General features: G+C 44.9%; 1 protein-coding gene across 5 annotated transcripts in view; it reads left to right on the top strand.

Moving 5' to 3' along the window:
* The window catches only part of LOC133349455 (voltage-dependent calcium channel subunit alpha-2/delta-2-like), a 151,368-nt gene that overhangs the window by 129,754 nt on the left and 7,055 nt on the right, over positions 1-14,559 (top strand). For all 5 annotated transcript variants that reach the window (XM_061562928.1, XM_061562924.1, XM_061562923.1 and 2 more), the window contains 10 exons: positions 265-360; positions 1,148-1,239; positions 1,348-1,401; positions 4,108-4,179; positions 7,079-7,231; positions 9,624-9,676; positions 11,884-11,939; positions 12,638-12,764; positions 13,289-13,404; positions 14,257-14,339. In XM_061562928.1, coding sequence (XP_061418912.1) covers positions 265-360; positions 1,148-1,239; positions 1,348-1,401; positions 4,108-4,179; positions 7,079-7,231; positions 9,624-9,676; positions 11,884-11,939; positions 12,638-12,764; positions 13,289-13,404; positions 14,257-14,339 — 902 coding nt within the window. The remainder of the gene's footprint in view (positions 1-264; positions 361-1,147; positions 1,240-1,347; positions 1,402-4,107; positions 4,180-7,078; positions 7,232-9,623; positions 9,677-11,883; positions 11,940-12,637; positions 12,765-13,288; positions 13,405-14,256; positions 14,340-14,559) is intronic.

The raw sequence follows: 14,559 nt of genomic DNA, 5'->3' as shown, positions 1-14,559 counted from the left end.
AGTGCAGTGTGAATCGGTGAACCTGCTTTTGATTCCTGACCATGGCTGTCTGAACCAGTCTTGAGCCCCCACCTGCCCCCACCCTCCCACCTCCCAGCCTATTCAGCTGCTCAGAGTCGACGCACCTCGGTGGTTGTGATGTCCATCCATAAGTTTCTCTGCGACCTTTCGTCTTTTAGAAAATCATTTAGTGTTCATCAGAGCGGAAAGCACTTAACAACATGTATCCAAGATACTATGATTTATGGGTTTTGTGTTTTTCAGCCACAAGGCAAGCATATGGTGCCAACGTGTCCATGGGAATCCTGGCTTCACGCGTTGTCGACGTCAACATCGATGGCAAGAGCCTGCGACCTGCAGGTGAAGCGCTTGGCAGGGCCGGAGTCTCTGGATTTTGAACAAAAAAAACGACACTCACTTTTTTTGGAATTAATGGATTTTTTTGCAATATTGCAATTGGGCTGGGAGTGTTACTTGCAATGGGGATAGAGCACTGCGCTTTGAACCCAGTGGCTTAGGTTCAATTCCCACAGTGGCAAGATGTTATCTACCTCACCTGGTATACAGGAGGTCATGGGTTCAATTCCGACTTTGACGCCTGCTGGATATTTGGAGTTTGGATGTCCTCCTCGTGGTCGTGTGGATTTTTCTCCGGGTCCTCCGATTTTTCCATCCACATTTATAAACATGTGCTGAGAGTATTTGGTTGCTATAAATTTTCACATGATAGGCCACTTTATTGAGCTATCAATTGTGGCCAGGTCACTTCTGAAAAAGCGCTATTTGGCTTCGTGTGCCTTACCTGGTCAAATAAAACAAATTTTAATCGTTGTTTATATGAACCAGTCTTGGGATGCCTGTTTATTTCACCAACTCTCACTCACCGGCTCGGTGAAGTACAGTCAAACCACCACCCTCACTTGCATGTGGTTTGGGAGTCCTTCATCCAGCAGTGGATAAAAGACGATAATTTATGCTGTTATATCACTTAACCGATCCGATTACACATTACATTTTATTTTACTAATCTATATATGCAGAGACTGCAATGTTTGTTAATATTGTCAATTAACGTCATGTGTCCCCCCGATTCAAGGTGATACTTTTAGGCTTTGCATGGATTTTTTTTCTCGGTGTTTGTGTTTAGTGGTCGGAGTGAAGCTGAATCCCGAATTCTGGGTGCCCAAATTCCGACTCCTCACCAATAATCAGACAGACAGAGGCAAGAATCAAAAAAAGGTCGTACATTTATTTCGGCAGTATTTGCATTCGACAGCAAAAAAAATTGTATTGTGTTGCGTTGCTATTTATACGTGCGATGCTTGTCTAATCGTGTGCCATTTTTAGATGTTGCAGTGTATGGACAACTCTTGTGAAATGGACTGCGATTCCAAAAGTAATGTAAGTTAATAGCGTGTCAGAAGACATACACTTTCCCCTTTTTCTTTTGCAAGCAAATAAAACGCATACAAGTCACTTGTGATAAGTAGAGGCAAAAATGCGTTTCTGTTGTTGCCTTGGAGACCGGGAGATCGTTGATCGATGTTCTGTTCACCGGTTGACGGCACTAATCGTTATGTATCACTTAACAGAGTGGGCCACGTGAAAGCTTCCACCTTCCACTCTTGCATTTCTTTGACAACTGTTAAATGGAATGGTGCTGTTAAGTACCCAACCTAGTGTCATTTCCTCGCCTCTGTTGTCAAATATCCCTTGCGTTCATTGATTGGTTGCAGTATTTGGTTTGCTGGAATAGTTGGTTGATCGTGAAGTGCCTCCCCCTGGTTATTAAAAGGTGCACAATATTCGTATGATCTCTCAAGTGGGGTTTTCTAGCCGCAAATTTGTGTCATTCCTTTGAGTACTTCCACGTTAGTTGTGTATGAGAATTTATTTGACAAAACCCCCACAAGGGAAAAAAAGTGTTCGTGTCATTTTGGAACCTTTGAAGCTGACCATGTCCCGCACCTCCACATTAGTACGTTTGGCTACGTACGGTGCAAAAGAAGTTCAACATACATACTGTACATGCATGGCCACGGTGTTTTCTCAGAGGATGCCTCTCCTCCAGAAACCCTCGCCCACTGTCTTCAAACACTGCTTTAGCTGAGCTAAACCGCAACTAAGGGTTGCCACCTATATTGGTGTTCCAGTGGAGTTATCTTTTGTTGAGATTTGCTATTCTGGGAAATCCCCTAAGTCTTCCCGGGAACATTGAACGTCTCGGTTTCTGCCAGCTGCGTAACAATGCGCCACTCAAGACACAGAGCATTTACATGCAATTAAAGGTTTGTACACGAAGCCATCCAGATTTACAAATACAGACATAACTTCAACCGTGATGATGGGTGCAAACTGAGTAATCATTGGAAAGATGTTATTAACCATGCAAAAAAGATTTAACTACACATATTTGTACAATCTTATTTGACAGGTACTTTTCTACTTTACCGAGTGTTGACATCCCCAGCGTTTAACAGTACTGCTTTTTTGTATTTGGATTCTCAACCAACACCGGTTTAGGTCGAGGTACACCGATTGTTCTCTTGTACATTGACGACGTTGACCAATTTCTCTTGTAGCCCCGCCCACCGCCCCCACGTTCCATTCCCTGGTACCACATTCAGATAAGCCCCTCCCCCTTTAACTTGTATTTAAGGGCTGGTCTCTTGGAATTTTGCCTCACTTGATGCAGTAATTTTAGCTGTGACGGTCCCACCTGATGACGGAGACTTGTGTTGCCTCCGAAACGTCGTGATTTATTATTTAATTTTATTTATATTATTACTTTTAGTAATTTTATTTTTTACCTACGTGACTTTACCGAAAACACCTAAGAGTATGAATCCTTGCAGTCACGAAAGCTTCAAATCTAGAATGCAAATATCCTCTACTTGCGCTAGTGCGAAACATGCCCCTTCCCATAACAAGACGGGGTGTTTTTTTCAAGGCAACAAGCCTGACCACGTGACACACTCAGCTGTCATGAGCTTGGAGTTTATTTACCAGGGCCAGTGCTGTCTCCTCATCAAGCAAGCAGACGAATCCCATTAAAACACATACACACATTTTATAATGCCATTGAACGTGGGTAGTGCTCTACCATACAGCAAAACTCATTTGTTTCCAATATATAGGATAAACAAAATAATGGAGTGGCATTACAATCGCCCAGTACAGAGTGCTGGTTGCATTGGCATAGCAGCTGGTGGCAGAGTACTGTCGCTACAGCCTTGGAGAGCTGAGAACATGCCCAAAGTCCCGATAACACTGGTCAACACACTTTTTCTGGCATAAGGTATTCCAACGGTTTTAAGGTAATTTTGGGGTGCTGATTCCAAATCTGGCATCAGTTTTTGTCTATCACATCAGGTTTTTGAGATATCAAATATTTCATTTTCAATAAAAAACTGCAGAAGAAAAATATTAAATGAATGTGGATATCTACATAAAATGATATTATAAACACACTATCCTAAAAATACAGCACCATATTTTAACACTAGAGCAGTCACTGACTCGCAATAACTTGCAATCATAAGTGACAGAGTTAATTTCGGGTAAAATCAATGAAAATGGGGTATGCCGATAGCATAAAAATGAGATGTGATGGAGCAAATCTGAGATCAGATTTGGAATCCGCACCCTGAAATTAGTCTAAAACAGCTGCAAAAGTCCAGGCCAGAAAAAAATGTTTTTTTGTTGTTGACCAGTGTAATAAATACAAGATGCAAAGCATCCTGTTAATTTCCATGTGGCATGGCTCACTACGCATCAAAAATGCAGTGTTTTGTCTGTCCATCGAACACAGACGGTCGCCGCATTGCACGCCTTCAGATGCGCTTCTGCGGCCGTTTGCAACACTGTTCCGATGTTGGGAAGCCACTTGGCCTATGCACTTTTAAATCTAGATTGAAAACTCATTTCTTTGGAACTGCATTTTGTGTTTAGTTTGTTATCCTTCCCCCGCACCTCAGATTAGCATAGTTGCCTACGTACGCTGCGAAAGAATTTCAACATACATACATACACATTATGGCGTTGAGTTTACTGTTCAATTATGATGATGGTGGGGCGTTGAGTTGATGGATGTGTACATTTTCGCAGATCTTGGAATGTGTGGTGTTGGATGATGGAGGTTTCCTCGTTTTTTCCAACCAAGAATCTCACCAAGAGAAGGTAATAGTGGTGCACTGACAAATGACTAGCGCAGCACGGTCATGTTCTCAGTTTAATACTGGTAGGAACCTCTGCCTACACCAGCCCACGGGGGATTATTGTGTCCGTCCGTCGTGCAGGGAGGGGCTGGGTGGGGAGGGGCTGGGTGGGGAGGATGGGGAGGGGCTGGGTGTGGAAGGTGGGGAGGGGCTGGGTGGGGGGGTGGGAGGGGTGGGGCTGGGTGGGGAGGGGCTGGTCATCCCGTGGTGCCCTTATAAAACTCAACGTTTAACCTACTCACGCCGGCTTGTGCCCGCCCTCACAGTCGGGCATATTTGCGGAATACACCACGCCGCCGTTTACCCTGGCTATTGACTGAGCAACCCAACGTTCCTACCAGCTCCCTCCGCAGGACTGTGTTAAGTAATTATCTTTTGGGAATTCACAAATGTGCAAACCAATGCAACACTCGTAATATGTGTCCTGTCAAGGCAGCTGAATATGGTTAACATTCTTCATGTGCATTCTAATTGCAAAAGCCATGTTGCTCATGCATTCAGATCACGTAGAGAAACTGTGTAATCAAATAATTGTCGTAAAAACACACAGCTCAGGCATAAATAAAGTTCATAAATCAATTTAAAAGTATACAATTTACAACAAAGGTCCCAATATGGATTAGCTATAGAGAGAGCATCAATTTCCAACGGGAGGTCTGAATGGAAGATAGTAAGAAAAAATAAGTTAGTCTCTCTGTTGACGGTGGTGCACTTATGTATGTTGAACTTCTTTCGCGCCGTACATAGCCAACCGTGCTACTCGTCGGTGCGGGGGACGAACAATAAACTAAACACTAAAAGCAGTTCGAAAGAAATTAGTCTTCAATCGCGAGCACAAATCAAGACAGGAGAAAGATCATGTGTACATATGCATGAATTTTGTAGCAGCGCTTGCATTAGTCCTTGGAAGTATTTCATTAGCGATGTATCACATCGCCTGCTGAGCCACAGAACAACACGACATAACTCGATGATTTAAATGCCTTTGTCACAAACATTTATTCTTTAAGCGATGGTTATAATCACCCAAGTTTTGGGCAACCCTTTGATACATTTCACCAGATTTCTGCAGGGTAAGTCTTTTGTGTATTTTAGATCATCTTTGTGAAAGTTATCGTGACCCCCCCAGCTCTACAGACAAGACAGATGGGCAGACAGCTGATAAGTACTCATCGTTAGCACTGGCTTACAGCAGATAAGTGTGTAACAAGCTGATGTGTATGGTATCGGCCATTCTTCAGAGCAGAGATAAATGGGGTCAGAGGGATTGTGCTTAACGCTCTGGTGGATTGTGGCAATTGAGACGTTTTAACAAGGTTGTCAAATAATGATTTTTAATTGACTTATAATGAGTTTGTCATTGGTGGGCATTAACGTATCAATCTTTTTCTTAAGTTTGAAAACATTTAACTGGTTTAAGTCAAAAATGTGAATTAAACTTTTCATTTTCACAGTACACCATAGTGTAAAGTGCAGCCTCTCGCTTTCAGTCAGCTAAACTTCTCCACCCTCTCTCTGTACCACAGCAAGGGCCGTTGCCCAAAATGTCAACCTGTCACATATTCTGTTATATACGGCTCTTTAGTCCATCCGTTGCTGGGTGAGTGTTGGTGAAGGTCACGTGGGTTATTTCATCAAACGACATCACAGTGCCGGCTGGTGAAGGCACAGAGCAGACACGTGAGAGCAGCAATGGGTCTTGCGGCACTGCTCTCTGCTGCCCACCACGAATGCCCGTAGGCCCTGTGACAATCCTGGGGCCTTTTTTTGCCGGTGTCAAAGTATGAAAAATAAGAATAGGTTTTACCCTCTCTGGCAATAAAACAGAAGGTGTTAAGATGTTCAAACATCACGTAGATACATTTTGCAAGGAATCAAGTCTGCGTTAACCACGCGCATTTGTGGTGAACATACATACAAACAAACATGCTCTGATAATTATATATGGCATTGTCTTTGAAACTGATTGGCCTGCACCAGAGATGGCCTTTTCTTTATAGCCTAGTCAGACCAGAGAACGCCAAAAGGCGAACAGTAGAAAGACAATGTATAGGGTAAAACCTATTTTATTTTTCATACTTGACAATCTGTGGATGGTGATTGCCCATCCAAGCACTATCCAGGGTCAGCATTGCTTAGCCTCCGAGATCTGACAAGATCAGATGCATTCTGGGTGATTTGGTCGTCTGTATATTTCTGTTATCGTAATCATCAGGCATGGTCAATTATATTTCTGAATGAAGGCCTCAATAAGCCACCACCACCTCTCACGATCCTAGAATGCAACGATCCACCTTAGCACCTCCTGCATACGAACTGATACTGGTAGGAACCTCCTGGTTCCACCAGCCCACAGGGGATTATTGTGTCCGTCCGTCGTGCATCCAAAAATGGGAGGGGTGGAGCTGGGTGGAGAGGGGAGGTGGGGAGGAGCTGGGTGGGGAGGGGAGGGTGGGGGCTGGGTGGGGAGGGGGAGGGTGGGGAGGGGCTGGGTGGGGAGGGTGGGGCTGGGTGGGGGTGGGAGGGGTGGGGCTGGGTGGGGAGGGGCTGGTCACCCCGTGGTGCCCTAATAAAACTCAACATTTAACCTACTCACGCCGGCTTGTGCCCGCCCTCACAGTCGGGCATATTTGCGGAATACACCACGCCGCCGTTGACCCTGGCCATTGGCAGAGCAACCCAACGTTCCTACCAGCTCTCTCCGCAGGAATGTGTTTTAACCGCTTCCCATCTCCTCGATGGGCCTACTCTCCTTGATTGCCACTCCATAGTTAATGGTCGAGTGAAGGTGATTGTTGTTGTTTGTGCAAGACACCAAATCCGCACGTCTGTTCCCACTCCGAATGTCGTTCACCGCGCAGCTGGGCGAGTTTTTCGGGGAGGTGGACCCCCACCTGTTCCACGAGATGCACAGACTGGCGGTGTACTCGCGCGTCGAGTCCTACGACTACCAGTCGGTGTGCGACCCTCCTCCCGAGTCGCACGCGGGCGCCGCGCACAGATCCATCCGCATCGTAAGTGGTCCCCGGCACTGCACATCCCTTCGGGGGGAGGACGGGGGGGGGCTCTCTCGCTCGCTGCTCAGGGCATATACATATGTAATATGAGACTATATCCGGCTCACTAACGTATCACAACTCGTCATGGTGATTGGCTCTGCCGGTCCTGGTTTACAGCCAATGGGGGGAAGCCTAGGGGCATGGCCCTGACGTGATGGAAGGGTGACAGCTATGGAGATTGGTTCTGCTGGCTTTGGCCTCAGCCAATAGGGAGATGAGTCAGGGGCGTGGTCCCGGGAGCTGACGAGGGAGCCTGGAAGATTCGATGCAGGCTAACGAGGATTGGCGGAAACGTACCACGTGACCCGGGTATTAAATAGGGGTAGAGATGAACAACACGTGGTCAGAACGGAAACGAACAGAGGGGGGAGGCCACGTGGGAGCGGGGCTCCGAGTTGCCACGTGGCAGTGCGTCTCTCTCTCTATATCTGTCCCTCTCACGCTGCCTATCAGCAGCATGGAGTAAACTGTAAGATAAGTTGAATAAAAGACGAAATCCAGAAGTTGCCTCAACGAGCTTTATTACACATAGCTTGGAGTGCAATGTCGTTCACAACGGTCTCTAGGTACAATGTCATGGCTAGTCGAGCGATATCGGGTTTTCTGCTTGTCGCAGAGGTTTGTGGTTCCAGCTATGTGGTCGCCCTGGTTAATGCTGCGGGTGTATTAACCAAATACACACGCTGTCTGCTTCACAGTGGCTATTTAAAGATCCCGAATACGTTACTTGAAAACGAGTAAGCCGTGTGTGCGTGCGTCACAGTCCAATGAGAGCAATATTCGTAAATAACTTAATTGCGGAAAACTGCATGGCACATTGCCGCCCACTGCTAAACTCTACCCATCTCTGAAACGTAGACAGAGCAACTTCATGATAACCTGTGTGCTCTAAGAAAGGGGTACATGCCAAATATACAAACAAATGAGCCGTATTCCATTTTGCAGCCATAGTTCATGATATAACAGCATCACGTAGCTCCGCAAACTGTCTCAGTTCAGCGCATAGTCATAGCTGACCATTGCGACTCCGAGAGATGCCTTGTATCAGTTCAGAACAGGATGAGCATAGTCATGCTGGGAAAATCACGGGAGAATAGTAACGGAGTCGGGGAGCAATCCATTGTGGGCTCCAGTAGCTCTCTGAAGTGGTTTCAGGTTCTACCACGTGATGCCCAGCATAGCGAAGCTCCTGAGAAAGTCAGACGTCACACCGGACAAAATGCGGCACAACCCGAAAACAAATCAAGAGAGCTAAACAGCACAGGCGTAAAGCTGACACACTGACATTTCACTCTGGGGAACACAAATACGTGTATCTACATGGCGAAAACAGGTATAAATAGCATTAAAACAATACTATTACTATTCTTGGTTCTTTCAGTAAAGTCACGTAGAAGGGAAATAATAAAAATATCAAACACAAAAAGAAATAGTATTATTATTTTATTATTTCCCTTCTACGTGACTTTACTGAAAGAACCAAGAATATGAATCCCTGCAGTCACGAAAGCTTTAAATCAAAATACTATTACTACTAAATGGAATTTGCATCGGACGCACAGTTGTTATTGGGTAATAGTGTGTCATACGAATTATGACGGTAAATATTCATCGCTGGGTATGATATAATTGTTTAATGCTGAAATTGGATTATAGTTATACTTCGATGCCGCTTTATCCAGCATCGGTGGAAGAAAATGCAGAAACGTCACCAATACGGAGCGATGCTCTGCTCTCCCCTTTGGTGAAAGTTGAAAGTAGAGGCTGCACCATGTTACGTAAAGGCCCACCGCGACCTACTCATTTGCTGTGATAGTGGAAGAAGCGATGTCGCTTTTTAAATCCTTTATATTAAGTTCGCTTGCTTGCTTAGGACCGTGCAAATCTTTCGGTCGTTTTTTAACCCACTTCCCGTGATCCAATCGAGCTGACATTTTGCACACAGACTCGTTGTGCGTAACAATGCACTGTTTAGGGGAAATTTTTTAAATATTTAATTACCAATTGTTTAATGCTGCCAGACAATCATCTGACTCATAGGTGGCAGCCATCTCAAGCCAGAGGACGAGAGGATGCCACGCATATAAAGGATTTATAGTGAAAAACTTTGTTTTTACGGATTAATTTTTTTCAAAATTTACTTTGCTTGAAGGCGAGGGGTCTCGAGCAGTTGCAATTCTGTGTCGAGGATCAAGGCTGCGTGCAGTTGAGTCATCAAAGTAACGTACATAAATAACGTACGTGTGTCTGTGTACTTGAGCTGAAAGAAATTTCGCACAAATGTCTTGCTATATTTGCTTTGGTATTCATGTAATGTTGATGTTGGGGTTTGTTTGTTTTTTTCCAGCCAAAAATATATGACATCCTAAACCTTGCCTGGTGGCTCTCTGCAGCGGCATGGTGAGTAAAAACCGGGGACATTCTTTATGCTGAATAAATTGCAAACCATACGAGTTCACACATCTTATTTCCTAATGCAAGGTTATTTTTCATCATAAGGTTATTTTTCAACATAAAGAAATATTGCTTTGTCGCACATTTCACACCAAAAATAAACGCTCACCACCTGGAAAATCTTTGCACGTACTCAAATAATTTAATTTGATTATCTTTAATCGGAACATTTCTGCAATATGCTTTTCAATTACTCGACAAGTTTTTACAAGTGAGGAAATTTACAACAGCGACACTGTCTTCTTTGGTTTTTTCGGTAAAGTCACGTAGGTAAAAAATAAAATAAAAATATAATAAATAAATCACGACGTTTCGGAGGCAACACAAGCTTCCGTCTTCAGGTGGCACCGTCACAGCAAAATGACTGTATCACTTGATACAGTAATTTAATTTATTTTTATTTTCTTCTTTACCTACGTGACTTTACCGAAAAAAACAAAGAGTATGGACCCTTGCAGTCACGAAAACTTCAAATCTAGAAGCGACATCGTCGTTATGGTATGCTAGTAAATAAATAAAGATGCCTAGTATTGGACATGATTTTTTTGTATTACTTTAGACGTTGCCATAGCATGACTCCAATAAGCCAGAAACGCATTTATCAGACTGTGGGTCATGACCCCCCCCCCAGGAAGGTTTCATTGTCATTAGAAGGGGCCAAGACTTGAGCTCATCATGAAAAAACACATGGAGGGCATCTGTTTAATCACCAGAATAACATAACATTTAAGTCAATCGATTGACACAATCACTCATGCTCAGAGCTCTCAGGTCTCATACCCCTCCACTCCCCCCTCCATGACATTTCACATACATGAAATGGAGATTAAGGTTTACAACATATGGGGACCGCCTAGGCTACAATTATTTGTTAATACTGTTACTGATACAGCACACATTTTTCAGATTGTGCTTTGAAGCGTGTATATTTTTTACCGTTGTTTTTAACATTCCAATGTTTTTGTTGATTATTAATGTGATGACGCTTTGAGTGGAAGATTTGTTTCTAGAAAGATGCAACTATGTCAACAAAAATTAAATGTACTTGACTTTATTATTACTTGCATTCTCAGCAAGTACCAGTCAAACCTATAGACAGGGTGATCCTTCTCTGTTCATTACAGTCCCAACTGAAACTACTTATTACGAATGACCAGAATCCTAATGTTAGTCACATGACAAACATTTGAATCATGAAGAGTTGTAATTTCTCCAAATGTAATGCACAACCAATGTGTTATTTGACGTGTATTTGTGCAGTCATATGTGAGTTGGCCTGAGACTATAACAGGCAGCTTACCTGGATCAAACCCAGGTTCTCACTCAGCAGTGCCAGCTCATCGCTCTGACCTCCTAGCCACCCAGCCACCCTCAGGAAAAAAATGTTTTCTTTGGAAAATATTCCTGCAGAGGGAGCTGGTAGGAACGTTGGGTTGCTCGGTCAATGGCCAGGGTCAATGGCGGCGTGGTGTATTCCGCAAATATGGCAGACTGTGAGGGCGGGCACAAGCCGGCGTGAGCAGGTTAAACGTTGAGTTTTATAAGGGTACTACAAGGTGACCAACCCCTCCCTACCCAGCCCCACCCTCCCCACCCAGCCCCTCCCCACCCTCCCCACCCAGCCCCTCCCCACCTAGCCCCTCCCCACCCAGCCCCTCCCGACCCTCCACTCTCCACCCAGCCCCACCCCTCCCATTTTTGGATGCAAGACGGACGGACGGACACAATAATCCCCTGTGAGCTGGTGGAATCAGGTGGTTACTACCAGTAAAATATTTAATCCATCCACAGGATACGCTGATACTGAACCTCTGCCGCCCTCTAGTGGTTCCATTCTCTTCTTGCGAATGGCCAAATGTTTGGGAGCGAAATGACAATGTCGAACAAGGTCTTCTCACCACGAGAGGGCTGCAGGAGAGAGTGGTGATATAATAGAATACTTTCATTTTGGTCACGATTTTTTTCCCATCTCGGTTAAAGGTAAATGGTCACACATAGGGTGATCATCAATACTGTATATCCTGGGTGCCTTCTCGTTAGAATGAACCTTCTTTGTTTGCTCCGTATGATAACTTTGCTCGACTGGTTTGCAGACAGACCGACACACACGGAGGAGAGTTAAACATGAGGATGGTCTGTGTGTTCTCTGGCAGGTCACTGCTACAGCAGCTGCTGTGTGGAATTACGGTACCAAACTTGTTCAGTCCGTGTAAGTGTCCCGGTCACTCAGCAAAGCCTTTGTGCAGCCCTGCAATTACAATTACGTGCCTCACATACGGTGTCTTGTTGGCATTTCACATTCTGCTTTATGTGGACCGAAGCACAAGGTTAATTTACAGAGTGGATCACAGCAAATAAATTAATTACATTACCGTTGGGCATACAAGGGAATGCTCGTGCCACTGCTGGCAGACGGGGTCTCCACTAGAGGGCAACTCTAGAGGGTGCATAACCTACTCTTCCCAGCAAATCTTTTGAAGGGGGTAGGGGTACCCACGCTTTACCCCACCACACGTGACCTGCCGATAGAATAACTGTGGTGTACGTATGTACGTACATTTAACTTTTTTTCGCACCGTATTTCGCCAACAGTGCAAACCAGAGGTGTGCCCATTTATACTGCTGGCTGGATAATCCGAACGTTGATTTGGCCCCAATTTAATTTGCAAAAAGTATCATAGTGAAGGAGTATGTGACAATGACATATCCTATGATGCGTATACAGGAACATCCTCATAGAATGAATTCATGGCGGGGGCATGCACCGAATTATATGTTGATATGTTCTACAAAATTTGGATTTGTTATCATTCACATTTTGTGGAGTGCACAAGCGATGGCCCTTCGTCCAGGATGCCCTTGTTTAATCGTGTGATCGATGCTTTCACCGCCGCTTTGTATTCCCAGCCGTGGAGGCGAGGGACCCCCTGGAGCTGAAGGGCAAGGTCAGCTGTGTGATGCTGCAGACACAGTACTACTTCCCAAACAACAACAAGTCCTTCCATAAACTCATCGACTGTGGCAATTGCACCAGGTGGGGTCGTTGCTCACGAATACAAACGGCACACCTCCTTCGCACGACACAACACACACGCAGGCGCTCCGTAGCCTGTTGGCCGGGCAAGCCTCGTTCGTTGGCCCCTTTAGCGTTGGAGGGGGTGGGGGGGGGGGCATTTGGGAGGGCACCTAGAAAGGAATTAAACTGCCCTCCCCTGCTGAAGACTCAGCCACCCCCACCGCCTGCCCCCACCCCATATATTCTTATACTCAAATAAATATTATTGCAAATATGTTTTACAATTAAGTTATGGGCATTGCAGCCTTTCTTCATACACACGGGGGGTGAAATCTCGAGCAGGGTGCACGATGGACAAAAGCAGAGCACATCTTCCTGCTTTCTGTTTATCATTGAACATTTGTTCAGCTTAGCATTGACTGTGTCGTGCATTCTTCCCCCTCCCCGCCGCCTCCTTTAATGATGGTCATGCTACAGGGTTGGGTGGCTACGTTGTCTTTGACTCGATGGTGAGCTCGTGTGTTTGTGCAACATTGGAACAGGTACTTCCACGCGGAGAAGCTGGGCACCAGTAATCTGGTGCTGGTCGTGGCAGAGTTGTTCTCCAAAGAATGTACAGCGTGCGAAGATCGGAAAATCAAGCAGGCCAAGCAAAAGTGTATCCTTTTGCACCGCCATATCGCTCTCGGTGTGTGCCCCCGATATCTTGAGATCTCGAGAGAGGAAAGGGGTTTGAACTCGGTTGTTTCCTGGAAGGTTGACCTCCGAGCATTGGTAGAGGGATTTTAATTGTATACTCATGATAGGCCGCGCAAGCAGGTTTGAAATTAAGAATAGATTATTTGATAATAAAAAAATCTAATGTAACCACACAAGACGTACAATAATGAATTTGCATGGTCACCAGTTTGCATATCTATTCAATAATATGCTCATGTTACATGCAGGCTAATCGAGTGAACACATCCATACAAATGAGATATAATTAAGAGAAGCAATATAAATTCGATTGTGAAAACAATGCAAAGAATCAGTTCTTGATTCTATTCCCGCATTGTGGCAATTCACTGAAGCACTGCAATGAATGCATCGCTGGGATGACCGCTTGCAAGCATGCACTGTCTATATATGAATCCTTGTCAACAGGATGTGAACGTGGGGAGCATAGACAGTGGAGCATATAAAGTAAGTACAGTACAACAGTGGATATTGCTGCAGCCCTCACTGATGATCATGGTCAAATTCGGTCACATATCCCCTGCAGTAAGCACAGCATGCGGAAGCCCTCATCCAGCAGCGGATCGACAACTGCAGCAGAAACTGCAATGTGATGTCTGTAATGTGCGAATGTGCAGAGCGCTTGAGCGCGTGTCAGAGGGCACGTTGAGTGTGTGTTTGTGTGGTAAGGTGCTGCGATCGTGAACGACGGCCACTGCAAAACGCATTTCCGCCGGTATTGGCAAGCGCGTATCCCTGTGTTGACGTCGTCCTTGACTCTGCATCTGCTCAGCGCAAGGACCCGACCCCTGTTTGCTGGCAGAAACGCCACGGTATAGGAAAGGACCCGATGCCTGCTTTGATTACAATGTCGATGTGAGTTAGAGCCCTGCTCTGTGTGTGTTTCTCCGTCATGTGTATAATTAGTTTGATTTTAAAACTTTCGTGACTTCAGGAATTCCTATTCTTTGGTTCTTTCGGTAAAGTCACGTAGATAGAAAAATAATAAATAATTATTTTAATTCACTTGATTTTTTATTATAATTTTGCTATCTACGTGACTTTACCGAAAGAACCAAAGAATATATAATTATAA

The sequence above is a fragment of the Lethenteron reissneri genome, chromosome 30, assembly GCF_015708825.2.
Source record: "Lethenteron reissneri isolate LAM-NWPU_2019-01 chromosome 30, ASM1570882v1, whole genome shotgun sequence".
Lineage (NCBI taxonomy): Eukaryota > Metazoa > Chordata > Hyperoartia > Petromyzontiformes > Petromyzontidae > Lethenteron > Lethenteron reissneri.
Note: the sequence above shows the minus strand (reverse complement) of the source record. Positions and strands in the feature narration are given on the sequence as shown.